General features: G+C 27.4%; 1 protein-coding gene across 2 annotated transcripts in view; it reads right to left on the reverse strand.

Annotated features, from left to right (window-relative positions):
• LOC107443981 (BTB/POZ domain-containing protein 10) overlaps window positions 1–12980 on the reverse strand; it is a 95151-nt gene extending 82171 nt beyond the window's left edge. The window contains exons 1-2 of one of the 2 annotated variants that reach the window (XM_071187947.2): window positions 12300–12980; window positions 6988–7115 (exon numbers count right to left, since the gene is read on the reverse strand). In XM_071187947.2, coding sequence (XP_071044048.1) covers window positions 6988–7109 — 122 coding nt within the window. In that variant the 5' untranslated portion in view covers window positions 7110–7115; window positions 12300–12980. The remainder of the gene's footprint in view (window positions 1–6987; window positions 7116–12299) is intronic. The other variant, XM_016058018.5, reaches the window with a different exon arrangement.
• Between the last annotated feature and the right edge of the window lie 1989 nt (window positions 12981–14969).

Here is a 14969-nt window from a genome sequence, read left to right on the forward strand (position 1 = left end):
AAGCATTGCATTTTATTTCATTTTCTTCCAGCAAAAACTTGTAACAATTTGGAAACTTAGTGTTTAAACATTCCTGTTGTAACCATTTCTGCCTTTCACCAAATACAGAGCTATATAATTCAGTCTACAATCATGAGACAAAAGCAATTTACTTTAGATACATATATTTTATATCAAACAAAATAGTTGTTCAAAGCAAAAGAGGTAAATATGCCTATTAAAATGTTAAGTCTCTCAACTGCTTTTTTGAAATTGAACGTGTATTTGATAATAACGATAATTTCAACTGCTACTATGAATTACCGATATAACGTAATTTACCGTACTAACTTTCAAAACATTGATTCTCCAGTTGGGTGATAAATTAGGAATTCGGCGAAGTGTTTCCAAAAACTATACAGCAGATCAAAGAAACTTTTTTTCTCAGTTGTTTTTCTTAAAGATGGGGATTCCTCCCCCCCTTCCAATCATAGAAAACGTTCTATTCCGGATTTGGATTTTTCTGATACTTAGTACCTTATATATTGAGTAAAGATGCGGAAAATCACATGTTTTCCAGTTGATAAGCACCAAATATTCACACAATTTTTATTTTTCAGAAAAATATCATGAACCAGATCATATGGATTACTCTCCGTACAACTTCGCCGTTTTTTCCATTCAAAGAATATTTTTAGCAAATTATCCCTGACTATTCAATCCAATAATCTATGAAAGCTGTTATGCCCAAATTTTTACAAAACAAAGAATAAGAAGAAATAATCAGTTTCCGGACAAACTTTACTATAATACCGTGATGTTGAACATGGATAAAAGGTATCTTAGTTAAAATATTTATAGTAATAATTAAAAATTGTAAATCAAAAGAGAAATTATTAAGAGCGTATTTTTTACTGCTGTTTTAGTTGTTGTCTAGGTCACCCGAAACCTGTCCTCATAAATTCATAAAATTGCGACACCCTAGATGCATAATTTTAAGACAATTAAAACTTCTTCTGTGGTCACATAAAAAGCCTCATCTAACGCGATGGTCCCATAGATTTTGCTGAAGACCTTGTTGGCCGGATATCCGTAGCTGTTCACACTATAAGAGAAGGTGTTTTCGTCTATGTACGGCGGTCACTCCATCGACGGTGTAAAACTTGCGCTAAAATATAGTTATATTGCCGCACTACGTATAAGCCGCAATATTGAGCAGTTGCTCTGAAGAAGGACTTAGCGTTGTTTAACTTCATTTTTTTAAATAAAATGTTTTTGTTCATTTTATCGATTTCCTTTCATTCCATCTTTGTCTTGTTTCCCATTCTTGACCCAACATGTTCTGTGCTCTAGCGCTTTACGACTTGCGTTCCGACCACGGACTTTATAGTGATTTGTGCTTGTCTAGTTGTGCTCTACATCCTCTAACGTGTGTACCATGAATTTTGGGTAGGGTTGGTAAGATTTTGACAATTGATGGTTTTAACTGTGGTTCAACCATCATGTCAAAAAAACCTTTTCGACAATTGTTAAACACCAAAATTTTGATGTAAGGATAATTATTAGCTACTATAAATATGAAGTATTTATAAATAAACATACAGATAAAATAACAAGTTATCAATCAATTATCTCTTTTTTTAGTGATCAATTATCTCTCTTTTTTAATAAACTCTTTATGTTTTAATAATTACTGATAAAATCAAAATTTTTTTTGTAGAAAATATTGAATAATTATAAATAAAAATTTTTAAAACTGCAATTTATCTAATTAGTTAATTTTTTTAATTATTGAAAAAAAAAATACAAAAATAATCATCTTATAAAAAAAAAATTAACCATCATCTTATTCATTGTTTGTAAAATCAATTTCTATTTATACCCATTTCAAGTCCTTTACCGAAAGCATGCGATTACAAAAAAGTAGTTTTGAAGCTCTCTGTACTCAAAGCTCATTTTTCAGTTTTGTATGACTAAGACCGAAATTCGACTGATGCTGAGTTGCATAAACAAGAATGTAGACAAACTAAAACTATTATAACATAGTAAAATTAAAATAACATGTAATTAGGAAATCTATTCTACTAACTGTACAAAATATAGGGAATAACTTCATTAAACCCTTAAATTGATTGATTGATAAAAATTATTTGCTCATTTAAACAAACGTTTATATTTTTTGTTAATTATAATTAGTTTACTTATTAGGGAATACAGGGAATACCTGTACCTTATTAGGGAATACCTGTACATTCATGATTTATTTAAATTTTCATGTACAGTGCACAAAAAAATAAACGGACCACCCTGAATAAGTTCTCATCTAATGATCGGATTTTTACGTTCTAGGACACAATATTAATGGCTCAAGAGGATGACCAAAAATAAGCTAATTAATAAGTGTAAGCGATATTTTAAGTTACGAAATCAAACACAAAAGCGTAATTTTTTGAATTAACATACAATTTTTCTGACGATTTAGGATTTCAAACTCCTAAAATATAGGGGGTAGCTACAATCTGGGAAATATGGTTTCAACAGTTTGGTCAGGAAAGCGCTCCAAAGTTTGGACTCCTTCATGTTAATTTTACTTTTTGCGTATTTTTTTATATCTCAAGAAATTTTTAAGCAAATTTAAACATTTCTATAGACAATTATAAAATTCGTTTAGCCAAAGATAATTCCATGCAAAAAATTACTTTTAGTAAATATTTATTTTTTATTTTATTTAATATTAGTCGAAAATTTTTTAATTATAAGGTTTACAATTTTTACATCATTTTAAAGAATGTAATTTTACATAGCAAAATACAAAATTTGAGCAAAATCGGCATAATAGTTCTTGAGAAATCGAATTTTAAGTATCTAACTTTCTTGAAATTCAATTCTCATGAACTATTCGACAGAATTCTCTCAAAGTTTGTATTTTGCCATGTAAAATTACATTCCTTAAATGATGCAAAAAATTGTATACAAAATATTTTCGACCATGATTAATTGTATACAATTCAAAATATTTTCGACCATTCTAAAATAATATAATAAAAAATAATAAATATCTACTAAAAGTTTAATGTAAAACAACTGCCAAAATGGATATTTTGTAAATACTATATTTCAGAAAGAGGAATTAAAATTTATAAATGTAAAAATAAAAATAGTTTCTAACTATAGCGAAATTCCTATTTACCCAAAAAATAATATTGAGAATAGATATGAACGATAATGCATATTTAAATATCTAATACATAGTAAAAAAGGTAAAATAAACTGCATTAGTAAATATTTACTTTAAAAGAAAATCTCTAAGAAGACCTTTTTGGGCAATTTAAATGTTTAATTAAATAAATAAAACACTTTGGGAATTTTGGGATTCAGATTTTGGAAACAGATTTCGGGATTTAGGAGAGAATTTCCAAAGCGTATTTATTGACAAAAAATTTTAAGAGATTCTGTAACTGTCCACTAATATCAATATTTAGATTGATAATATTATTCACAGTTATTACCTATAATATACAATGAATAGTAATAATATAGGATTTAATATTGATCTTAAAGTATTAAGATCAATATAAATCCTATTTCTAATGTCAGAAAATATAGCAATAAACTTGTAACTAACTTGTCTCGATTTACTTTGGTTATTAGATGCAATAATTGCATAAAATTTCGTAAACCTAGCTTAAATATTTATGGATGTCGGGACACTCGTATAAGAGCGAATTTTTTTTTATTAGGTTTTTGCTATAACCTAAAAATTATTCTATAAAATTAAGAAAATTTTTAATTATCAACAATTAAAATTTGAAAAAAGTTTGTTAAAATATTAACAAGATATGAGCATTTTAATTAATTTTTCATACTGCACATGTGCAAGAAAAAAAAACTTTTTTTAATTTTGTAGAAAATTGTAGTTGATAACGAATGAAAAAATTTAAAACTTTACTATCTTGGAATTTTAAAAAGTTAGAAATTAAAAAAGAAAGTTAAGCTCTTTTTACAAATACCAAGTAAAAAGCACCTAAAGTCAAAAATAACAATTTTTTTTAAAAACGATAAACACCCTGTGTTCAATTCAAAACACTTATTCTAAAGACAGTTTTATTAGACATAAATTCATCACTTAGAATAAAATATTAAAACTTCAGATGCATCTGAAATTCGAAAAAAAAAAATTTTTCAAAGCATTTCTTTAATGAAGTACATAATAGTATTAAGATTATCAAAGATTGATTTTTTTATTTTTTAAACAGTGTACAAAGCAATGTTTGAATAAAATTCAGTTTAATTTATTCATTAATTTGCAAGAAAGAAAAGCTGGACTCCCTAGGGTTTTATTTTTTAAAAAAAAATCAAAAATACAAGTTTTGATGTAAGGCCTGGACATAAAAAGCATTTAACAGTTTTTTTTTCTGGAAACTTCATGAGTCTTGAACTGAAACAGCTTTGGGGCAATACAATGATACGCCCCTTTATCTCCAAGTGTGACGTTTTTACCTGTTCTTTAGCACCGATTCCACAAAGAGGAAATTTTCAAATTTCCACAATTACAATCATTGTCTACAATATTAGCATATGACCACTAGCCTATGCCTTATAAGGGTTTATAGAGGTGGCCATTTTTTGTTTACAAGGAAATCAAGGAGTTTTTCAACAAAAATGCTATCCATAACAATTTGAAAATGTGGCTTATTATTATATTGTCCCTAGTTCTTAAATTATAAATAACATTTATACTTAAATTGATTCATTTCTGAGTGACATCAAACAAAAAATATTCTTATGTAATATGGTGAATTGAGTGTAGTAATAATTGTTTACAACTATCGTTAACAAAAAAGTTGAACAATGAAATTTTTTAATTTCTTTCTAATAAAAATTTAATTTTTCAACTATAAAAAGTTCTAATCTATTTGACAATTATATATAGCTTATAATAGTACGGTTGTAATTGAAGTTAGTCCAATTTTAACCTTAAAATTGAGTTTCCGGCTGCATTTTCAAAGTTACAGTGCAACTCCACAGTAATCTTTCAAACTTTAAAATTCTAGCACATTTTCACCAAAAATAGGTGATTTCAGTCAAATTTGCAGCTTAACTTAAAGCTGTATGTCACCATTTTCCACTAGGCTTGTAGAAGGTATTTATGTCAAAAAATACACCTAACTATTATGTTTAGAAGTTCAATAAATTAGTGTACTCAACAACTAACTTTTTAGCATAATTTAAATAAGAACTCAAAGTATTTTTTAAATAAACTGTAATTTATCTTTTTTTAAATACTGGAGTCAGTTGGGGTAATTATGACCAATTTTGAACTTTTCTATGTCTGTTGAAAAAAGGGACACTTAAACCAGTGCTTTTTCTCTGTTTTGAGTTAGCATGAAATATGGCCACGATTACGATTTGGTAAAAAAGGGAGGTAATTTTGACCACATACCTTTCAGCAATAAATTTTAATATGAACAGAAAGTGTTCAAAAGTGGAAGAAAAAACATCATGGGTTTAGTTATAAACAGATTTGCACTTACCACAAACATTTTATTTGAATGTTTGAAATCACTTTGAATCAGCATATGCCAAAAATGTTTTTTAAGATTTAAATAGTCTTTTGGAATTATTTAAATATTGATTCAATATTTTTATCTAAGAGCTATTAAAGGCTTCATAAGCAAAATATATACACAAAACTTGATAAAGTGATCTTTTGAAATCCTACCCTCGATGAGTATTTTAAATTCGGCAGTGGTCACAATATCCCATGGAAGTAATTACCCAATTTGACCCTAGTTGTTTAAGATTTTTTATTTAAAATTCAAAACTTAAAAATTGTAGAATGGGTGTGCAGTGAACAAGATTGTATGAGAAATCCCTAATGAGCCAGTTATTCCGATGATGGCTTTGCCCTCTTAACTACAGAGTATACCCAGGTTTGGCAAGTTGAGCAGCTTCATAAAACATTATCTACAGAATTACATATTCAAAAACAATAGCTTGAATGTAGGCAATTTTATATAATGAAGTAAAATCTCATATTTTTTCATATTTGAGCTAACTATTCCTATATACAACAAGTAGTAAATGAAGAAAATGTGATCAGAAACTGCACAACAAAGCATATTAAATAGGATTTTTTTTTAGAAACTTTAAATAAAGCTAATTAAAATTGTAAAAGTTAGTTCATATTGAATAAAACCTTGACCAGATATTCAGATCCTTTTCTTTTCCAAAAAAAAAAAAAAAAAAAAAAAAAAGAGCAAGTAGCAGGTTTTTACACTTTGCCTCTTTATTTGGGCATTAGATAAAAAAAGGCCCAATTTACAGGTTAAAGCAAAACAGTGCTTCTATAAATTTTCAGAAAAGTAAAATGCTTAAACATCTCAATTTCATCTACTGTATTATCAGGGTCAGGCACGGCAAATTATTTTTATTCTAAACCCAATAATTACATACAAAGCAAATTATAATTTAAATTCATAAACTTCAAATAATAATAAAGAAAATTTCAAATAAGTTGTTTCAGCTAAATAATTAACTAGGTCATTGATGCTTACCCAGTTAGCCACATACAATACAAAAAATGTAAACTGACACAATAGTTAACTAAAAGTTATGGTACTTTGGTACTAATGGAAAAATTATACTTTCTTCTGACCCAGACATGAATAGTTCCATTTATGGCGGTTGTGATCAAATATTGCTCCTGGCCTACACTAATCACAGTGCTGCCATTATATACCACCAACTGTAAACAGATAATAAAATTGCATGCTGATCTCCTAAACCCAAAATGCTCTTTAGATTAATATTTTTCTTCAATGCAACTAAAATGACAATTTTGCCACAATAATTTTAGAAATTTCTTTCACAAATACTTTATCAAGTGTGGTAAAAGAAATTAAGCTATAGTTGAAAACAGTGAAAAATTGAACTTCAAGATTAAAATTTTATTGGACACAGAAAAATTTGGGATTAAAAATAATTGTTAAGTATCATATAACTTACCCACTACTTCCTTTACACACTCGACCACATCGTTCATCCACATTTTCAGATTCTTCAGCATCACTACTACTATTTTCATATGAATTACTTGAAGCAGAAATTCTATCTTTTCTTCCAGACATACTAAACTATGTTAAATAAAAGAAAATGGTTTTTAATAATCACTGAATTTAATGGTTTATAAGCTTTAAAGCTAAAAAAAATAAAGTTATAAAACTTATAATTGTTGCTGGTTAGTACAATATAACTGGAAGCAGTTATAGTGTGCCTAACACAAATTTCGCTTAAAACATAGCCCAGATTGTGTTAACTAATTTAAAATTTTCTTTCAACAAAAAATAGCAATTTGTGATTCTAATTAATTCTGCTTTAGTTCATTAGTTTCTACATTAAAAAATTAAATTACTTTAAAAAAACAAATTTATAAGTTGCAGTAAAAGTAAATTTTTTACTATTTTATATTTATTGCATAATAAAAATAATTAAATATAATTTTATTCAAGAAATATGAAAAAGGAATTTAAACAATTTAAATTTTCTAATGAAAACCCTTTTAATTTTCTTTTAAAAGGTCGAAACAGAAAATGAAACAAGTTGGATCTAAAATGAGAACATATCTAAGCAGAACAATTTTCCATAATTTTGTTAAGCAAAGTTCTTTAATTGTGCATTTTATTTAATTTCTTAATTTGGTAGCAACTGAAAATGACTCATACTATGAATTAGATCATTAATATTAATTGATAACATGCAACATTTTAATAATCATTGCATTAAATAAAGCATAAAATTACTATTAAATATTATTTAATGATTTCCCTCTTTTGGCGTAAGTTAATCTTGCGTACCTTTTATTTTAAAAAAGCCTGTTCTTTTTTTTTTTTTAAAAAAATCAGTAACAAATGAATTTTTTTTAAAGTTTTTGTCTATGATATTAAACAATTTTTTGCACATCATTTTAGGTGCATTTGTAATTAAATAAAATTGGATGACATTAAAATAAAAACTAATTTTAATCTCTTATCTTATGAGCATAAAAGTGTGTATATTTTTCGACATTTAATTTTCTTAAGTAATAATTTTAACATGTAACAGTAAATTTTTCTATAGTGACAGAAAGAACATTCTAAATTCGCGAAAAAGAAAACATAAGATAGAAAGGCTCTTTTTTTATTTTCGGTAAAAGTAACAAAAAAAAAAGTATTTGTGTAATAGCAAGGAATTATTTCAGATTTGTCAGAATATTAGATAACTGATTTCATAACTGAAGAATTCAAAATTGTTTAAATATACTGTAGGAAAGTTTAGTCAATCCCCTCATCTTTTCTTCTACAGAAATTTCTTTCTTGAAATGTTTTTTCTTAACTGTTCTTCCAGTTTTTGTTAATTTAAGGAACAATTTTCTCCTTTATGGTGCTGAAAATTAGTAGTTTTAATATTTTTGTTTTACAACTATGATCTGCAGGTTTTATAACTATGATCTGTTTACTAAAAGTCCTAATATTATGATAAATAGATGATTATATGATAAATGTGTAGAAATTAATTTTAATTAATGAAAGGGTTGATCAAAGCAAAAGAAAATTTAATTTTCCTACTAAGAAATACATGTTCATTTAGTAGATGGTTTTGACTTTTTAGTAAATAGTGAATAATCTTTTGAATAATTTAATACAGTAATACATATTATTGTATTCTTGCATCATATATACCAACAATTCAGAACAAATTACTAATCAATAAAATAAACTCTTGCATTTTAACAAAATAAAACTCTACTCAACATATTTGAATAACTAATTTATGCGAAAATATGGTTCAGAAGTAAATAAATCTATAGAATTTCAAAAAAAAACTATAATTTTTCAATTGATGAAGTGAATTTAGTATTCAATTGGATAGAAGATAATTAACTATACTGTAACTTTTTTATCATTTAAAAATATTAAATTAATTAATTTAAGAAGTATATTTCTATATCCAATTGACAACGAGTTATTACAGTTCTAGAATAAAAAAGCAATGAATCTAGTTTATTTTATTCTTTTTATAAAAATAAATATATTACAATCTATAACACTCAGGGCCGGATTAACCTATAGGCACACTAGGCATGTGCCTAGGGCCTACGAAATTCAGGGGCCTACAAAAAACTTGGGAGAAAAAAATTTGTTGACAAGAATAATTTAGCTTTAAAAACAACAAGTGTATTTTGCACAAAATTGTGAAGATACATTGCAGATAAAGTTCGGTATTGCAGATAAAGTTCGATAAACAAATTTGTAAATTAAAATCCATATTAATAAAAATGTAAAAAAAAATATGCAAGAAAATTTTAGCATATATTTTGAAAAGAGGGGAAGAGTGGGAGAAGGAGGGGAGGGTCCAAAAACGGCTATGCCTAGGGCCTACGAAAGGTATAATCCGGCTCTGATAACACTATAAATATATTAACATTATGCAGGACAGGTATATAAACATAGAAGCTTGTCAAGTCATCAGTTATTATTTTATAATTAGATATTTAAGTAAAGTAAAAACATTCTAATTAGTGATTTCATGCAAAATATTGTTTAGTGATAACTCAATGTTGCAAGTACAAATGATGAGTTAACTCGCTATCTGCCAAAAACGTTTGGGCATAAAAAAAAAAAGAGATAACTCGTCACCGCTAAACAATGTGTTAAATGTTACAAAAAAGATTAAAAAAAACTAGAAATCAAATCAAATTATTGAAAGAAAAAGCTAATACAAATCAAAACTCTTAGCACTATAAAATGCTCTGCCATGAAATAATCTTACATCTTATCTTACACCATGTGACCATGCAATTGATCTTGAGATGAGTCAATTTATATTTTTATAATTTAAAATAATAAATTTTTTGAAACAGTCTAATTTATATCTTTCATTCATTAATTACTGGAGAAAATATAGTCACCAAAACTTTCTGCGATAACAAGAATGTAGATTGCTAAGTCAAATGCTAGCCCTTATCCCAACACATTGCTTGTTACTTAAGGTAAAGCTTTACAAATGCCATTGACAGCTTTATAAATGTTATTTACAGCTCAACTTGAACATCACTCTTATTTGTTATTTGGATTAAAAAAGTAATTTAAACTCAGACATTTTATTGCGAACAAGTTTGCATTTTGAAATTTAACTAATAAACTATGCACAAATTTTTTGCTGTCATTTAATACTAAGAATAATTCTGTTCCTAAAATGTCATGCTCATTAGATTTAATAGATTTGAGTTTATCTGATGATTTCATTAAATATCTTGTAAAAGTATATGGATGGTGTTTTCAATATTAGTGTAAACAAAAACTATCTTGAGTTCTTGACCTGCTCCACTTCCAGTTAGAAAGTATGCAGCTGCTTACTAGGGTTTATTTTGCAAAGCAATGTTTTCAAACGAGTAATTTTGTTTCAATAAAAAAAATTATATAATACCCGCGCTCAAATCTGTTGTATTTCATAATATATTAATGATATTAAGTAATTCTGGTGTTTGAAGTCAGAATTTGTTTTAGTTATTTACAGATGTATTGTTAACGGAAGGTGACATGGTTGCTAGATTTAGAAAGAATTCCCTTTTTTGGCAGTCCTGATTTGGCCTCTTTTTACTTGTTTATTACTGTTTGCTCTTGTTGCAAGCTGTGCACCATAATACGTTTGAATTAGCATGTTCTTCAAGCAGCGAGATTAGGTTCATTTTACAAATTATCATTTTGGTTTAAATTTTGAAGTTGCTATACTGTTGAAAAGGTAAGAAGGGTTTTATAACGAATCGTTTTTTTTTCTCACATAACGATTCATACGTCTTGAAATGACATGTCTTCAAATAACGATTCTTTTTTTAAACACAAACAATAAATCGAGTAACAAATATACATGTACAAGAAGTATTTAAGGGAGTCTCAAACACAATGATAGCATTTTGAGCCAAATGACTTAAATATATGGGAAAGAGTAACCCAGAAGTTTGGTGGGAAAGAGCTTGTAGTGCATCCTAGTGTAGAAAACAATATCCATAATACAGGTCACAAAAAAAAAATTACTGAGTTGACAGTAAAATAAATATACATTTGACATTATTTGATAAAATAAAAACTTTTAACAAACTTAAATTTCCCTTTAATTAGCTTGTTACGACTATAATTAATAATTGATTATGGTACATTAGGAAAAACAACAGTATAGAAAATACAGAGAACAATGGCATTTAACCTCATAAAAATACTATGGGATATACCGGGCAAGTATAAATCAAGGAATTGTATACACATTCCTTAATCAATCTGATTGCTAAAAATAATACACAACGATTATTAATAACATACACTACTATTTTTCTTAATCGTTCTTAAGAAAGAATAAAAAAATTAGAAAATAATTAATCCCAATTACGTACAAATAAATGTAGATATTCTAATAAAAATTAAATAAAACTGATAAATACAAAAGGTAGTAAATATGATGTATCAAAATACTTTTAAATGTACTTCTGTTACACAAAAGCAATATTTTATTTCCAAATTTTGAAAGTGAAAATAAATACTGTGTTGTATACATTGGGTTTGATGTTGAGATAATGATATAGTATCTATGAGTAGTTAAGAGAACAACCAAGTAAAGTTATTCATTACCACTGGCGAAGAAACATTCTTCGCCAACATGGCACATATAGCTATTCTAAAATCAACCCCTTCTACATTTTGTAAAACATGGTTAATTTGATTTATTATTCGTCACTTTAATGAGTAAAAATCTATGCATTTATTAGAATAATATAAATAGAATAAGATTACTTTACCTATTTTCTAAAATACTATTGAATTCTATTCAAGAATTATAATTTAAAAATTTCTTAATTGCAGAAATCGGTAATATTCAAAAAACTAGAACAGGTTTTTCTGACATATTGTAATTTTCTTTAAAAAGAGTGACTTTTTAATAGATAGCTTTTGACTTTGAAAATTAAAAAATCACCAAAACAAGGACCTGAATTTTGGTTTTGTGAATTTGGGGTCACTAAACCAAAATTCAGGTCCTTGACTGAAGTTCACTATAGTTGGGCCCTGGAAAATGAAATATTTATCAAATACAAACTAGCACAATTTATAAACGTCCATAAAAATTTTAAAAATAACAAACAAAGTAATGGCTGGAAGTTTTCTTGATAAACAATACCTAATTGAAGAAAATTTTTAACGAAAAGCTTAATTATATGATATAGAGTATAAGTTTAAAACTGAAAAATACATTCAACGAAATGTTAAAAATTTGGAATTCACCATACTTACGTAAACAAAATGTAAACAAATGATTAGAATATCGAAAAAATTTGGAAGAATTACATATTACCAAATTTCATAAATTAGCTGCACAACATAGTTGAATAATTTGCAATAAACACAGGTTTATTTTATTTATTTATTATTATAAGTAACTTAAAAATTGTACCTTTATTAATTTTGAAAATAAAAATAAAATTTTCATCTAGTTCACTGACATTTCCCAAAAAGTAGTAAGAAAAGCTAATATTGATATGAACATATCTTAGTAAATTTTTAGAATTATAAGAAAATTTAGAAGAATGACAATGTCCGTAATTAATCTACAAACAAGCATTCAAAACCACAACAAACACGACTGAAGTTTTGACTCCGAAACCATTAACATCGAATCAAGTTCAATCTTACACGGCTGCCATTTTTCAAAATCTAAAGAGAGACAAAAAATAGGGACTGTCTTGGCAGCCGAGATTCAGACAAAATCGTTCAGCCTAAAATCTTTGTGACCGAGATTATTCATTTGATATATCATACTCTCAACAACAGTGCATATCTTATTTTCCCCTTTGCATTTTCCCTTTTCCCTACCATTTCGCAGCTGCCAATTTTGTTTTATTTACTTTTATGATGCAATTTGAATGCGCGCGCCTACCTTGATCAAAGTAGTACTTAGATCGTGTTTACTCGCCTTCTGATGATACAGATTAACAGATTCCACCAGCAACCAGCTTCTACTCAAGGACAATGAAATCTCTGATTGGTCATAGAGAAGCATGTTTTAAATTTCGTCTCACCACTGTTTCTAATGCCGCGAGTTTTTCATTAGTTATTTTAGGAGAAAAAAATAGTGTAAAATCGAGAAAAACTTACTAAATCTTTGTAGAATTTCTTTTTATTGCAATCAAATACCAATGATGCTATTTTTACAATGGATGGTGTTTTCTACACTAGGGAACGCTGCAAGCTCCATACCGCCTATATTTCCGAGTTATTGTTTCCGGTGTATTTTAAAGCCATTTAGCTCACAACGTAATCATTGTTTTTAAGATTTTTGCAAACGTGGTATTTGATTACTTATTACTTGTGTTTACAATGTTAAAGGTGCTAACACTAACGTAAGAAGGTGCACCGCTTGCCACAAGAACAAACAGTAATAAACAAATGGAGAGAGGCCAAATCAGGACTGCCAAAAAAGCGAGTTATTTAAATTCTAACAACCATATCACCCTCTTTAACAATACCATACATAACTAAAGCAAATTTTCACTTCAAACTCACCAGAATTATTTAATAACATTAATATCTTATGAAATACAGCAGATTTGAGCTCAGAAATTATCTAATTTACTTTTTTTTATTGAAAACAAAATTATCCGTTGGAAAATATCGTCTCGCAGAATAAGCTGGGGTAAGCAGGTGCAAACTTAGAGCAGGTATTGAGCTCGAGACTGTTATTGTTTACATTTATATTGATAACACCATCCATAACAAGCGTCCTAAAACCGGAAAAAATTTAGAAAACTTCCGGATCATCTCTCGGCTTATGTTATATTTACGAGGCGAGGTGTGAACCAGGGCTAAAGAGAATAGAAGGGCTGGTTCACTCCCTTGAAGTAGCTCTCACCGCGCCAATCCTCCGATTTTCTCTAGTGACGTCACTTTGGCGCAAAGCTCGCACTTTTACTTCAAGAATGGAGCGTTCGGCCTTACTAGCTCTAACTAATATTGGAGCATTTCTTTTTGCGAGATATTCTAAGACATTTGTTATTTTCAATAATGACTTTCCTCAGTTTTTGCAGTGAATTTACAAACATTCAAAACTATTATCGAAATGCCAGTTTACGCGATTGCAACTTGAAAAAATTTTGATAGAAAAACAAAAGGAAAAAATATAATTTTCCGCCTGTTCCCTAAAGTAAATGAACAACTATGTAAAGAATGGATTCCGAAATGACACAGTTAATATAAAACAGCAATACGTTTATTCTGTCGTTAAGAACTTTTATAAAAATTCATTATCTAAATAGAAACCGCCTCGTTACTTCAAAAAGAAAGGCAGGTGAAAAAAATTAAAAAATGGATAAACTCAAAGAAAATTAAAATGTAAATAAAAAGTATAAATAAAATCTATAGTACGTAGTTGGAATTCTCCTAATTTCATAACATATTTTTTAATGTAGTTATTCTAAATATTTATGATTTTTTTTAAAAATCATATTCTCTTAAATTTAAATATCTATTAATTATATCATCGTAAATTTAAATATTTATAAACAATTGTAAAATTTCTAATGTCATTACGAACCTAAATTATTATTTTGTTTCAGTAATTAGCGTTTATGATTGATGTTTCCTAATGATTAAGTATGAGCAAATTGCTATTAACGGCATATTTTAAAATCAGGGATTCTAAATTTAACTCAACTTATTGTTATAAAAGAATATGTAGGTAAAAAAAGTGTCGATATATGCTTTCATTTTCTTAATAATTAAAGTTAAAACTGAACTTTTTAAAATAAAATATTTATGGTGTCATTTTCGTCAACTATTAAAACATTTTTATAAGTTTAAAATGTTATTTTTTTTTAATATAATGGCCAAGAAAGTTTTTTTGAACTATGTTTATGAACGGAAATAATGTGTTAATTACGTAAAGTTTGAAAGCTAATAACCAGAAAA

Source organism: Parasteatoda tepidariorum, chromosome 11, assembly GCF_982258835.1.
Source record: "Parasteatoda tepidariorum strain Cologne lab strain chromosome 11, Ptep-v5.0, whole genome shotgun sequence".
NCBI lineage: Eukaryota > Metazoa > Arthropoda > Arachnida > Araneae > Theridiidae > Parasteatoda > Parasteatoda tepidariorum.